Raw genomic sequence first — 15,847 nt, 5'->3', positions numbered from 1 at the left:
TACTAATATGAGGTACCTAGAGTACTGAAATTCATAGAGACCAAAGGTAGGGTGGCTGAAGGATGGAGGGAATGTGAAGTTATTGCTTAATGGGTACAGAATTTCGGTTTTGGAAGACAGAAAAGTTCTAGAGATAGATGGGGGCAATGGTTGTACAACAATGTGAACGTATCTAATGCCACTGGATTGAGCACTTAAAAATGGTTAAAATAGCAAATTTTGTTCTGTATATTTTGCCACAATAAATAAATAAATAAACAGTTAACCAACCCACCAAAAATAAACAAATAAATGTAATAATTGGTAAAGGTGTGCTTATCTGCTATAAATGAGATCTGAACTATTCATAGATGAAAGAATATGCAATCTGAGATTTGCTTTCAAATAATCTGGTGAAAACAATTGCTACTTATAGATTAAAAATAAAATTTTTAAAAATAAAAATAACTTTAAAAGTTTTTAAAATAATAATCTGGTGAGGGGAGGGGTTGGGGAATGTAAGGATAATTGTGGAGCAGGCTGGAGATGAAACAAGATGGTTCAAATGCAGATAATTGTTGAAGCTGGGTGATGGTACACTGGAGTGCATGATACGATTCTCCCTCCTCTGTGTATGTTTCAAGGTTCTCATGAAAGAAAAAGAGTTTTAAAATATCTCATCCCAGTAGAGAACAAGACAGCAGCTGCCCTCATATTTATTAACCCTTCAGATAGGCACAGGGCCATGGAGAGAAGCTGCCCACTCTGCCCATTCCATGAAGTTCCCGAACACACCCCTCCTTCCTGCATCCCACTGCCCACTGTAGTATTCTGAGCACTCACCAAGTCCTTACTACTAGCAGCTGCCCATCCGTGGTGATCTCAAGGGCTGGGAGAAATGAAAAGTAGCTCTTTCTGGGCTACTATGTGCAGAAAACTGGGCTTTTTCCTGTAAGACAAAAAGAAAAATGCCAAAGAAGGCCCACATATTCAAGCATCTTACCACTGAGCTACATTTGCATCAAGTCATGGGACTTACCAACTCTCCAACAAAAGAAACATGTATTTTAAACTATAAAATTAAGGCATCCTTTTCCTCCGGAGCATTGTGAATACCTTTGTTAGGGCTTTGACATAGACAACAATAATCTCCCCTTCATGTCACCCACGACACATGCACACACTTCTACCTGGGACAAGCAGCCACACTGGATTATTGGTCACCTAAGTAATTTCTCTACTGCTTCATTAATTCATATTCCAATGAACACTTGTTGAGTACTTACTATTCGTCAGGCATAGTACTTGGTGCTGGGATATGAAGATACACTCAAACCCCCAGAGTTGACATGAAGATTATTTTGAACTAAAGACGTTTGAGATTTGACAGATGTAGAAAGAAGACTTTTTGGAGCTTCTCTTATCTGACTAAAGGCAGAAACATCTAGAAATGAGGCTACTGTAAATCTCCTCTTTTGGGGCAGCTTCACTTCATGAAGGAGACTGAGAGTGAAACTACCATTAATAAGATAATGTCTCACATCAGTCAGAATGGCTATTATTAAAAAGTCCAAAAATAACACATGCTGGCAAGGTTGTCAAGATAAAGGGATGCTTATGCACTGTTGGTGGGAGTGAAAATTAGTTCAACTATTGTGGAAGACAGTGTGGCAATTCCTCAAAGACTTGAAAACAGAAATACCATAGGACACAGCAATCTCATTACTGGGTATATACTCAAAGGAATATACATCATTCTATCATAAAGACATTTGTATGTGTATGTTCACTGCAGCATTATTCACAATAGGAAAGACATGGAATCAATCTAAACGTCCATCAGTAACAGACTGGATAAAGAAAATGTGGTGCATGGAATACCATGCAGACATAAAAAAGAATGAGATCATGTCCTTTGCAGGGCCATGGATGGAGCTGGAGGCCATTATACTTAGCAAACTAACACAGGAAAAGAAAACCAAATACTGCGTGCTCTCACTTATAAGTAAGAGCTAAATGACAAGAACACATGGACACAAAAAGGGGAACAGACACTGGGTCTATTTGAGAGGAGAAGGTGGGAGGAGGTAGAGGAACAGGAGAAATAACTAATGGGTACTAGGCTTAATACCTGGGTGACAAAAGGATCCATGCAACAAACCCCCATGACACAAATTTACCTATATAGCAAATCAGCACAGGTACCCCTGAATTTAAACGTTAAAAAAAGAAGAAACTACTGTAAGTCCTCTCTCCAGAGGAGTGTATACTGACCAGAAAGAAGACGACCACTTGCACCTGCATAAACAGACATTGCCACAAACTTTCCTATCTCCCATTTTGTTCTCCTAAAAGCCCATTAATCTTTCCTAACAAAATGTCTTCCCGTAGAAGTTTTTCCTCCCCTCATGCCTTTCACCTTATTAAGTGGTTACAAATCCCGTATCTTTGGCTGCTTGAGAGTCATCTTTTTCTATGAACTCCAGTGCACATCCATGAATAAAAATCTGTTTTTCCTCTTGCTAATCTGTCTTTTGTCAGTTTAATTCACAGACTCCCGAACACCGAACATAAGAGGACAGAGGAAATGTCTGTCTTCCCAACAGTGACCAAGACACAAACGTGTTACTCTCATGGAAACTACTGGGGAATATATTCAGAAAGAACGAATAAACAAATAATAAATATTTACAGATTGTAATTATTGCCATAAATCAAACAACCAGATGGATCAGCAGGAGCTGGTATTCACACAGTTAGCCCCAGTTAGCCCCAGTTTAAGGATGCTGTTTTTAAATATGTGAGTCTGTTCTTATTGCACGGTGCCTATGCCCAAGGACAGTTAAATACAGCATCACTTCCAGTGGTCTAGGAAGGCCTCTTCAAAGAGGTAACATTTAAGGCTGAGTCTAAAAGCATAAGAAATAACCAGCACTGAGGAGCAGCACTGAGGAAACAACTGGTGGAGAGAGGAGCACATACAAATTGCCCCTGCACATCTGAGCTTAAAATGCTCAAGTGTGAGTACAGCAGAGGCAGGCAAGGTGGCAGGATTGGTAAGGTCTTGTCACACAGGACACAGCAACACCTCTGTTTGTTCAGGATTTCAGAACTTGCAAGGGTTCCACTGGAAGCATTGTCCTCCACAATGGACGTGGGAAAGAAACTAGTGCTTGCAGACAAGAGAAAGGAGATTTCGAGTGTCCACTGAAGAACCATAAGGTTCATTGATTTGGAGACGTGAGTTTTATTTCTTATAAAGGGTTGTAGCCTGCAGGCTGGCCATCATGCAGGCTGGGAATTGTAGCCTCCAGCAGAGACCAGAAGCAGGCACTTCGAAGAGGGAAGGAGAGACAACAACTTTTGCAGAATCCATTGGCTAAGTATACATATTCAATAGGTTATAGGAGAAGCTATGAGTATTCATGAATGAGGGTGTGCACATGCATTCATAGTAAGTTAACATTTGTGTTACATATGTCCCATGGTCACTTTGTGGTGGAGACTTAACATTTAGATGTAGTACAATTAGGCCCTGTACATCAAAAGGTGAAGCAGAGGACACAAAGCTGCTCCATGCACAACCTCCATAAACTAACCAGAACTATCCCATGGTGGGTGCTCTCTCATCAGGAAGGAATGCTGGTCAGTTGTTACGTTGAAACCGCAAAAGAGAGGGGAGTCTGATGAAATCAGTGGTGGAGACTTTCAAAAGGGCTGGTTTCTGTTTAATCCCTAGGAAAGAAAACCTAATCGTGGTTAGCAAGGTAGGGGGTACAATGAGGCATGTCTGCGCTCCCATCCATCATGGTTGGGATCTCGGTTTTTAAGGTTTCTCTGGGGTCAGGTAGGAAACTTAGGATTTTATTTTTATATCTTACAAGTTACAAGAGACATGGGACATCGCAGGTCAGGAGATCCAGTAAGTATTAGACAAGCCATTGAAGAGCAAGAACCTGGTGCTTAGGACATCACTTAGAAAATAGAAGCTATGTAACCCTTCAGAGACTTGGTGGAGGGGTAATCCTGATCATTGTTCTGGCCACTTCATCCCAGAACCTTACTTTCATGCGTGTCTGTGGGAAGAGACCACCAAACAGGCTTTAACAAAGCAATAAAGATTTTTAATCACCTGGGTGCAGGCGGGCTGAGTCCGAAAAGAGTCAGCAAAGGGAGATAGGGGTGGGGCCGTTTTATAGGATTTGGGTAGGTAGTAGAAAATTACAGTCAAAGGGGGTTGTTCTCTGGCGGGCAGGGGCGGGGGACGCAAGGTGCTCAGTAGGGGAGCTTCTGAGCCAATATGAACCAAGAGAAGGAATTTCACAAGGTAATGTCATCAGTTAAGGTAGAAACAGGCCATTTTCACTTCTTTTGTGATTCTTCAGTTACTTCAGGCCATCTGGAGGTATACATGCAGGTCACAGGGGATATGATGGCTTAGCTTGGGCTCAGAGGGCTGACACCATTTTGTCACACATTAGATTTGAATACTGGGGAGGGTGTGGATGAAGCTGAATTGAGAAGCAAACAGAGAAAAATCAAGTGTATTTATCAACTCATGTAATATACTCCCCAAATAGATCCAACCCTCCTGTGTGTTTCAGCTTTCTTTTATAGAAAGAGTATACAAAGACAGGATCACACATTAACTTCTGGACCATTTTATAAAGATTGGTACAAGATTTCATTATGTTAAGTTCATATTTATTTATTTTTTAAATTTCTTTCTTTTTTGAGACAGAGTCTCACTCTGTTGCCCAGGCTGGAGTGCAATGGCGTGATCTTGGCTCACTGCAACCTCCACCTCCCGAGTAGCTGGGATTACAGGCGTGTGCCCACGCTCAGCTGATTTTTGTATTTTTAGTAGAGATAGGACTTCACCATGTTGGCTAGGCTGGTTTCAAACTCCTGACCTCAGGCGATCGACCTGCCTCAGCCTCCCAAAGTGCTGGGATTACAGGTGTGAGTCACTGCATTTGGCCTCATAGTTATTTAATATTCACTTTTATAACCTAAGAGTTGCTATAGCTGTGATTTATTTGATAGACTCAGTGAGAACTAGTAGCCCCAATTTTACATACATACCTATTAAATTTCAGTACATAACATTTATGTAAACATAATTGTATTATATAAAATCTACATGATTGTGTATGAATTATGTATACCTATATATATAAACTCAGAAGAGATATTTTTACATCTCCCTTTTATACAGCAGCCTATTTTTTGAACGGTGTATGTGTATTTATCTGTTATATAAGGATATATTTTTAATGACATAATTCTATATATATGAGTATATTTTTGTATTACATATATAAAATTTGCATAAAAGACAAGAGAAGCTGGGTGCAGTGGTTCATTGTATTACATATATAAAATCTACAAAGACGACGAGAGAAGCGGGAGCAGTGGTTCAAGTCTATAGTTCAGCTACTTGGGAGGTTGAGGCAGGAAGAGCCCTTGAGCCCAGGGGGTTGAGGCCAGTCTGAGAAACATAGTGAGATCTCTCTCTAAAAAAAATGAAAAATAAAAATAAAATTGCTAGAAATGACTACTGTATAAAAAGAGTCTACATATAAATTATTAAACAGAATGGAGCTATACATGTATGTATCTCTGTATTTATGTGTGTATGTGTGAATGACTTTTAAATAAAATGAATCAGGGATCAACTTCCCCAAACTGCAGGCTTGCTGAGGCAGAAGACATCCTTCGACTTTGCCCTTTCAGGTTGCCAGTATTAATACAACGCTATTTACAGAGTAGATGCTCAATAATGCTGTTTTATTTCAGTACTCCTGTGATACTGAAGGGAGGCAAAATCAAATACTTTTTTCTACACTGATGTGTGTGAACGTTTGTTCCATTTGGCTAAATAGTATCTACTCCCCCCACTTCTACTGAAAGTTTCTGCTTTGGGGGATACCCCCATTCACTGGAGTTTTTTCACACAAGTTATCCATTTCTTTGCCTTCTGTAGGAATGTCCTGGAGATTGAAACCTGACCATCGGAGTTGCAGGAATCTGTCCAAGGGTGGTCCTTGCACACACAAGTCAGGCCAGGACCTAGGGGGAAAGGCGACTAAATCCGCACACTAAAGGCTTATAGCTGCAGGCACAGCAACAGCCTGCCTGAAAACCAGCCCACGAGGGACATGCCCACTCTACATGGGTCAGGAACTGGAGAGAGAGCCCTTACGGTGCCAACATGACTCCATCTGAAACCCCTCAGAGGACACGTCAGCACTCCAGCTGCTGAGCAGGAAACAAGCACAGGCGTGTCCCATGCACGAGCAGCTGCGACCGGCTCAGAGCAGGCAGTGGGCACCCATTGTTGGAAGAGTGAATAAACTGCTTTTTGAAAATATTATTTACTGGCCAGGCGTGGTGGCTCATGCCTGTAATCCCAGCACTTTGAGAGGCCGAGGCGGGCGGATCACCTGAGGTCAGGAGTTCAAGACCAGCCTCACCAACATGGCGAAACCCCATTTCTACTAAAAAAATACAAAAATTAGCTGGGTGTGGCAGCATGCGCCTGTAATCCCAGCTATTTGGGAGGCTGAGGCAGGGAGAATTGCTTGAACCCAGGAGGCAGAGGGTGCAGTGAGCTGAGATAGCATCACTGCACTCCAGCCTGGGCAACAGAGATTCCATCTCAAAAAAAAAAAAGAAAAAAAAAAGGAAAGAAAAGAAACTTACTTATTTACCTACTTAAGACCACTTGAGTCAGGTTTGCTTCCAACCAGAATCTTAATGAACTCTTTAACCAATCTTTTAAAGTTGTGCTTTCTTTCCGCAGATCTTTTAAAGATCACAGCATTTTTCTGTATCCAGTAAACTACAGCACCTAAAAAGGACTTTTATTATGACTGTGCTTCAGATATTAATTAAAGTCCTAATTTTTCCCTAATAATGAAACAAAACTCTTTAGAAAGGCCATTTCAGAGGCATAAACAAATATACAGGAATAAAAAATAGTCTGAAACCAAGTTTCATAATTTTCTAAACTATTTTAGGAAAAACAAATCACACTAGAAAATATCCACTAGAAACATATAAGTTTAACCCAAAGGTGATGTGTTTTAACTTTCAAAAAAAACGGTAAAGCCAGCAAAAGCATTTAGAGGCTGTAATTTTGAAACTTCCTATTTGGAGGTGACCAACAGGTCTGCCATCCACGGCCCCATGCACTGTTTCAGGTAACAGGAGCATGGTAACTAGAATGACTCCTTGTCTCTGGGCAGGGATGCACTCTCCAGGGCCTCAGATGCTTGTTACAGAACATTTTTCTCCTGTTTTAGACACTAGATCGCTGTGTAATAATGAAAGGACTCCCAGTGAAATGATATGGAACTTCAAGTTCCTCACCTCTCACACTGAAGAGTACTGGCGAAGTCCACACTGTCCCCAACCACTTTCAAAAAGGAATGGAATAAGCCGGGCGCGGTGGCTCAAGCCTGTAATCCCAGCACTTTGGGAGGCCGAGACGGGTGGATCACGAGGTCAGGAGATCGAGACCATCCTGGCTAACACGGTGAAACCCCGTCTCTACTAAAAAAAATACAAAAAACTAGCCGGGTGAGGTGGCGGGTACCTGTAATCCCAGCTACTCGGGAGGCTGAGGCAGGAGAACGGCGTAAACCCGGGAGGCGGAGCTTGCAGTGAGCTGAGATCTGGCCACTGCACTCCAGTCTGGGACACAGAGCGAGACTCCGTCTCAAAAAAAAAAAAAAAAAAAAAAGGAATGGAATAAAGGTTTTTTTTAAAAAAAAAAAAAAAAAGCGGAAAGGGTGGGGTAGCCATAGGCTGGAGAGACCCTGGAAGGCATTTCCTTTTAAAGTTTCCTTTATTGTTTCTGAGAAGATATATATATATATAAAAAAAAAAAATTGGCAAACTGGTTTACAAAATATTAAAAAGCCTCTACTTTTCTAAAATGCCAAGGCCAGGAAGACACCTTGTGGTGAACAAAAGCAAATGAAGACTGAGTGCTCAGCTGGCACTCCAGAGCCCTCCTGCCCTGGCCCATCACTTCCCAGCAGCTCCCTGTGGGCAGAAGGAAGCCCCTGTGCCTCTGCTTGTTTCCACGACGGCCTGTGGAGAAGGCACCCATTCACCTGGCAGACGCAGGTCTTAACCATTCTCACACTATTGTCAAGACATCGAAAATGCACAACACGCCCTCGAACGCTAAGCCTCGGGGACCAGACATGAGACTTACTTCAATCCAGGGATATCCAGAAGATTCGTCAGTCCTGTCCAGTTAATTTCTAAAAGCTGTTTTAAAACAAGGGCAAAACATTAAGTTCCAAACAACTTCCAATTATCAAATCAGGTGCACACAGACTTGTTTCTTCATGGACAAAACGTGTTAGTACACAACACAGACTCACACCCTTCATCCTTTGTAATATATCAAGGACACCTTTCTTGGGTAGTACGTGGAGACCTGCCTCTTTTTGTTTTTTGATAATGTCACAGTTTTTGCTAGTAAAATCATAAAATAATTTATTTACCCACTCTCCTGTGGATAGACACTTAGAATTTTGACAGTTTCTCTTTATTGTAATTACAAATAATGATTCAGGGAATGCCTTTTTACATATATGTTCTTGTATACATATATAGACTAGCATTCAAAAAGTGAGATTTTGGGGTCAAAGGCTCATATTCATTTTTAATGTCGATAGATAGTACCTACCTGCCCCCTAAAAATACTGTACCCATTTACATTCTCACCCAAAGTGTATGCAAATGTCCTTTTCACAAACCTCACCAAAAACAATACTAAAACCCAGCCCATCTGGCAGTTAAATAACGGACTTTATCATTGTTTTACTTTGTATTTCCAAAGAGCAGACCGTGCTCTACCCCTCCATTCGACATCTGTGTTTATCTTAGAATAATTCCCACACAGTTAACTAACATTCCATTAAGTAGATGTTGGTTGGTAAAAACTATTGATTAGAAATACTGCTTTTCCTAACAAAACAGCACATAATAAAATTACTTGTGCTCCATATTTGTAGAAGAAATTCCAAGTGAAATTGCATGATCTCAGTCACGTATATAGCTGAGTAACAAAAATGCTTGAATCCCTTTTGCTTGCAAGCAAATATAAAGTGGAAGAGTCAAGATTCTTATAGATAGAACAAAACCAAAAAAAAAAAAAAAAAAAAACCAAAAATTTTTAAGATCCTGAAAGGCTAAGATTTCTCAGAGTAACAGAAAAGAGATATAAATATAAAAATTAGGAAGGAAAAAACAGGCAACCAATCTTCAAACTGGATTGCAAACATCAGTATCAACCTATACGTTACTTCCCCCTTAAAATAAATGTTTTTCCCTAGTCCACCCATTGAACCACCTGGCTAAACCTCTACATCTAAATCATATGAATGTATTTATAAACACTGATTGAAGAGCTCATTTTCCTTTCTCTTTTCTCTCACAGAACTTAAAAAGGAACAGGTACTCCCTGCCACAACAAAATATTCTGGTCATGCAAAAATACCTGTTATGAGGAAACTAAGACTTAAGAGGGCATCGTAACAGGATTCTATCATTTAGTTCTGAAGGTTGTTACTCCTGATTACAAATCTACTTCAGGAAATAAGAACACATCAAAGATGCAGCACAGAATCTTGCACTCGACTCAGGTTCAAATGCAAGCACCTTGCACAGTGCACCATCAGAGGACCCCCAATGGTGACTGCTCCATCCGCAGAGCCAAGAGACACAGGAGCCACGTGAACTTCAGGAAAGGGCGGCTGTGTCAAGGAAAGTGGCAGGTAAGCATCTAAATAAAATCAGATGAGGCCACTGTGGTTAAAAGAACAGTAAAGAGAATACAATTCAAAGATGCTATTTAATAAAGAAATAAAGAATTTTTCCTACACAGCCATGCCTCGGCGATATCGCGAGCTGGGTTCTAGAGCAGTGCAGTAAAGGGAATATTGCAACATGTGAGTCACACACATTTTTTGGTTTCCCAAGGCATACAAAAGTTATGTTTAAACTATAGTCTATTAAGTGCACAATAGCATTGTATCTTTTAAAAAATGTACATACCTTTATTTTAAAACACTTTATTGCTAAAAAATGCTTACGATCACCTAAGCCTTCAGTGTGTCACAGTCTGGCTGGTAGAGGGTTTTGCCTCAGTGTTGATGGTTGCTAACTGACCAGGGTGGGGGTTGCTGAAGGTTAGGGTGATTGTGACATCTTAAAATAAGACAACAGTGAAGTTTGCTGCACTGACTGACTCTTCCTTTCAAAAAAGATTTCTCTGTAGCATGCCATGCTGTTTGACAGCATTTTATCCACAGTAGAACATCTTTCAAAATCGGAGTCATCCTCTCAAACCCTGCTACTCCTTTATCAGCTAAATTTATGTGATATTCTAAATCGCTTATTGTCATTTCAACAATGTTTGCAGCATCTTCACCAGGAGTAGATTCCATCTCAGGAAACCACTTTCTTTGTTAGTCATAAGAAGCAATTTCTCATCCTTAAACTTTGATCCTGAGACTGCAGCAATTCAGTCCCCTCTTCAGGCTCCACTTCTAACTACAGTTCTCTCGCTATTTCCATTCCACCTGCACCTCCTTCTTCCACTGAAGTCCTGAACCCCTCAAAGTCATCCATGAGAGTTGGAATCAACTTCTTCCAAACTCCTGTTAATGTTCCTATTTTGTCTCTTCTCACGAATCACTGGTGTTTTCAATGGCATCTAGGATGGTGAATCCTTTCCAGGAGGTTTTCGACTTACTTTGCCCAGATCCATCAGAGGAATCACTGTCTGTGGCAGCTATCATCTTACAAAATGTATTTCTTAAATAATAAGACTTGAAAGTTGAAATTTCTCCTTGATCCCTGAGCCGGAGAATGGAGGAGGTGTCAGCAGGCAAGAAAACAGCCTTCAACTCCTTGAGCAGCCGCATCAGAGCTCCGGGTGATCAGGTGCACTGCTGGTGAGCAGTTATGTTTTGAGGGACTCTTTTTTTTCTGAGCAGCAGGTCTCAACAGTGGGCTTAAAATACTTGGTAAACCAGCGTGTAAAAATGTGTGCTGTCATCCAGGCTTTGTTTTTCCAGGTATAGAGCACAGGCAGCATAGATTCAGCATGATTCTTAAGGGCCTAAGGCTTTTTAGAATGGAAAATGAGCGCTTACTTCAACTTAAAGTCACCACCTGCATTAGCTGTGACAAGACAGTTAGTTTGTCCTTTGAAGCCTTGAAGTCAGACACTGACCTCTCCTCTCTAGCTGGAAAAGTTCCAGATGGCATCTTCTTCCAGCAGAAGATGTTTAATACACATTGAAAATCTGTTGTTTAGTGGAGCCACCTTCATCAATGATCTTAGCTAGATCTTCTAGATAACTTGCTACTTTACCTTGCACTTTTATGTTACAGAGATGTCTTCTTTCCTTGAACCTCACCAACCTCTTCAAACTTTTCTTCTGCGACTTCCTCACCTCTGTCAGTCTTCATCGAAGTGAAGATAGTTAGGACTTCACTGTGGATTAGGCTCTGGCTTAAGGAAATATAATGTCTGGGCTGATCATCTCTCCAGGCACGAAAACTTTCTCCCTATCAGCAAGAAGGCTATTTCTCTATCATTGGTGTGTTCACTGGAGCAGCACTTTTATCTTCCTTCAAGAACATTTCCTTTGCATTTACAATTCGGCTGTTTGGCACAAAAGGCTTAGCTTTCAGCCTGTGCTGGCTTTCAACATGGCCTCTTCACTAAGCTTAATCATTTTTAGCTTTGTTTCTTTTTTTTTTTTTTTTTTGAGACAGAGTCTTGCTCTGTTGCCCAGGCTGGAGTGCATTGGTGCCATCTTGGCTCACTACAACCTCTGCCTCCCAGGTTCAAGTGATTATCCTGCTTCAGCCTCCCAAGTAGCTGGGACTACAGGCACACACTACCACGCCCAGCTAATTTTTTTTTTTTTTTTTAAGTAGAGACGGCTTTTCCCATGTTGACCAGGCTGGTCTTGAACTCCTGACCTCAGGTGATCCACCCAGCTTCTGACTGAAAGTGAGAGGTGTGCAACTGTCTTTCACTTGAATACATAAAGGCCACCGCAGGGTTGTTAACTGGTCTAACTTCAATATTGTTGTGTCTCAGGGAATAGGGAGATCCAGGAGAGGGAGAGATAGGAGAACAGTCGGTCACTGGAGCAGTCAGAAGATACAACATTTACCAATTAACTTGGCTGTTTGACATGGTTTGGCTCTGTGTCCCTACCCAAATCTCATGTCGAACTGTAATCTCCACGTGCCGAGGGAGGTACTTGGTAGGAGGTGATTGGCATGGGCACAGTTTCTCCCATACAATTATCATGATAGTGAGGGAGTACTCACGAGTTCTGATAGTTCTACAAGTGGCTGTTTCTCCTGCACTCTCTCTCTCTCCTGCCACCATGTCAGACGTGCCTCACTTCCCCTAAGTTTCCTGAGGCCTCCCCAGCCATGCAGAACCTCAAGTCAATTGACCCTCCTTTCTTTATAAATTGCCCGATTTCAGGTAGTATCTTTACAGCAGTGTGAGAATGGACTAATCTGCTCTCTTACACGGACATGGTTTGTGATGCCCCAAAATAATTACACTAGAAACGACAAAGATCACTGACCACAGATTACAGTCACAGATATAACAATAATGCAAAAATGTGAAATACTGCGAGAATTGCCAAAACATGACACAGAGGCATGAAGCGAACACATGGCACGGACAGGCTTCTTTATCACAGGGCTGCCGTAAACCTTCAACTAGTAAAAACACAGCGTCTACCAAGTGCAATAAAGCAAAGGACAATAAAGTGAGGTGTGCCCTGAACACTTTCATCTTAAATGTCGCGGTCATATTTTATAGGTCAGTCTTGTTACTTAAAGAAAAAACCACCTAGCATAGTCTTAATAGCATTAAGGTACAATTGTTTTATCCAGGAAGTTTTGGGAAACAGAATTAACAATTCTCTTAAGAGCATTTTTCAATGTCATTATCTTTCAAGGAGAAGTCTGTAACGTAGAACACTTGAAATTTACGTTATAATGAGACTTTAATATGTTCCAAGTAGCTATGTGGTATTTTTGGACTTGTTAAAATATTTGCGTGAGACAAAGACTGACTTTAGAAAAAGTCAGTATAAAGCTAATTTTAGTTGGTGATTTTGGACCTGTTAATATATTTACATGAAACAGACACTAGCTTTAGTCAAGTTAATTGTGTTAGGGATAAAAATGTAAAAAAAAAAAAAAAAAAAGATACATGTAACTAGTTGCAGGCTATTAAAAAAACGTACAAAGTGGATGGAGGAAAATAATGAAAGAATCTCCTCCTATTCCTGAAATGTCATGTTCCATACTATTATTCCATATGGCAATCTGAAAACCATTTCCATCAGCAGTGTTAACATCCTACTCACTTCACCAGAACTGCAACCCAGAATGACGGCACTGTCTCTCCAGCTAACTGACTCATCAGGCTTTTGCGGGATGCAATGCTCTTCCTCACCAAGATTCAGAACCACAGATCCGAAACATGTTCGCAGCTGAGGCAAGAAATCTACTTTTTTATATCGTGTATAAAGGTGCTATGAAAAATGACACCACACCGTGTGACTGGCTGGCCTCCACAATTTATTATTATTTTTTTAGCATGCTCCCAAGAAAAGTATCTACTTGTTTAGATTAAAAAGTATGTTTCTGTTTGAAGGAACAGAAGATGTAACTTTACAGCTGACAAAACCGCTAGCCTCCTGTTAACATGAAGACTTTAAAGGCCTGGGAGGAGACTGACATAAACGTTTTGCTAGATTGTAAATGATAAAAACCGCCCAAAGTTGGCAAGTAAAACCTCCATAAATGGGTAGTATTAATGCTCTTCTTGTAGGCAAACTATCTAGATAAAATTTCCTTAAGGCTATCTAGAAACCTGAAAGATGGCTTCTTGACTATCAAAACAAAAGATCAAAGGCATCAAATATAGGAAGAAGTTTCTATTTATAGCAAAGAGCACAAAGGGCTATGGGAATAAGCTCAAAAACAAAGCAAGAGAGCCAGGTGTGGTGGCACCAGGACTGCCTGCGCCCAGGAGAGTGAGGCTGCAGTGGTGCGCTCCACTCTACGATTCTTTCTGGGAACAGTCACTGCACTCCAACCTGGGCAGCACAGCAAGCCTCCATCTCAAGAAAAAAAGAAGCCAAATAGACATACATTTTGAAAATTACATATAAAACTAGGTTAAAAAGTGGGTCTTCAAATTTAGAGTTAGTCCTAGAACTGAGAAAATCATTTATTTTAGTTTCACAGTAAAGAAAACTAAGACCTAGAGGAAGAAATCTTATCTGTAACTTTTTGCCTTTCACAACTAGATAAGCCAAGGACAGAATGAAATCCTCATCTTTTCACTGGACCCACGTGGGAGAAACATCGATTTTTAGGGACGGCTGTGCAGATGGCGCTGCGGCCCCTTCTGCTCTAAACCGACCAACCTGCTCCTGTCTCTGATGTGTCTCATCTTGCTCACTGACTTCTCACTTGCTTCGAAGTCTCTCTCCGTGGAATGACGGGCAGACAGCCCCCGCTCATATTTGCTTCTAAACCTAGCGACCTTGACTCGGGTATTTGCTTACAGAGGCTGTGCAGAACTTCTGAACAGGCGGTTCTTGGCCCTGGGGTGGGGAGGGGCAGTCCTCTGCTGCACAAGACCGACAGGCACAAGACATTTAAATGGTCAGCATCCATCTTGGTTTCTGCCACTAAATGGCAATAGGGGCCCCAGACCCCATTATTGTGACACCCTAAATATCCATTTCCAAATCTGTCACTGAGAATGACTACCTACAAAAGAGACCATTCAAGAACAAAGTTTCTAAACTTTAAACTACAATTTGGGAGATTTTAGAGAATAAATTTCAATACCAGAGGCATCCCTACAAAAGTTTCCATTTTAAATATACTCTGGCTTTTATTTTCCTCACCAGTAATACGGGAACAATCCCATCCTGTGGGGACTAAGTCAGACAACGCACAGAAGCCATGAGCCTGGCTCCAAGCCCATCGCCTGCGACCGCAGTCATTACCTGAGGGCTTCCTCCCCTGGAAATCCCTTTGAGCAATTAAGATCTTTCTCGCCACTCTCAAAGACTAGCACATGTGCCACGTAAGCATCACAGTGAACATTTACCCTTTTACTTTTGAAGTTCCGTCCCACTTTAATCTCAGATGAGAAACCGTCTATAATCAAAGCACAACTGACCAAACATAAACCAAACAAACAGAGACTATTTCTGACCACTTATCTTAGAATCATTTCAGAAAAACAACTTTATTATTTTGTCTAAAACAGAGCCTCAAAAAGAATATTAACTATCAACGACAGAGTATTAAAAACACAAAACAAGGCAGTTTTAGTATAAGCTTGTCAGGCAACGGGGGGCATGCCAGCGTAGGCCTCGTTGAAAAGACAGATACATTTAAGTGCTGCTGAAGTTCAGAGAAACTAATCGTCAGGGAGGGAGGAGCAGGAATTGTGGAAGGAAAGGACTCTGCTGGCTTTTGAAAGGAAGAGAGATTTGAATGCAAGAAAGGTGCCAGGCAAAGGGGTCCCCATGTTGAAGGCACTGAAAGGCCTGTCTCTGGGCATGGGGAAGGGTGAAGGAGCAAGAGCCAGAGGCTGGAATGACGGAGGGAGAGAGTGGGAAGACAGAAGGAGCACACGTGTGTATGAGAATGTGTGTGAGAGGAGGAGTGTGAGAGGCTAAGTGTGAATCTGTGTGAGAAACAGGGACAGAGAACTAATGTGAGAATGACCGTGAGGGAAAATAAGTGTGAGAATAAGTGAGAATGAGTG

General features: G+C 41.2%; 1 protein-coding gene across 29 annotated transcripts in view; it reads right to left on the bottom strand.

The window, feature by feature from the left end:
* Nucleotides 1-15,847, bottom strand: part of LOC119625880 (extended synaptotagmin-2-like) — a 157,206-nt gene that overhangs the window by 91,552 nt on the left and 49,807 nt on the right. For 23 of the 29 annotated variants that reach the window (XR_012090735.1, XR_012090729.1, XR_012090737.1 and 20 more), the window contains exons 7-8: nucleotides 8,207-8,262; nucleotides 823-928 (exon numbers count right to left, since the gene is read on the bottom strand). Coding sequence is in view for 7 of the 29 variants with exons in the window: in XM_073010401.1 (XP_072866502.1) it covers nucleotides 862-928; nucleotides 8,207-8,262 (123 nt within the window). In the remaining 22 variants the exon portion in view is untranslated. The other 6 variants (XM_073010405.1, XM_073010404.1, XM_073010406.1 and 3 more) reach the window with 6 other exon arrangements.

Source organism: Chlorocebus sabaeus, chromosome 23 (assembly GCF_047675955.1).
Source record: "Chlorocebus sabaeus isolate Y175 chromosome 23, mChlSab1.0.hap1, whole genome shotgun sequence".
Lineage (NCBI taxonomy): Eukaryota > Metazoa > Chordata > Mammalia > Primates > Cercopithecidae > Chlorocebus > Chlorocebus sabaeus.
Note: the sequence above shows the minus strand (reverse complement) of the source record. Positions and strands in the feature narration are given on the sequence as shown.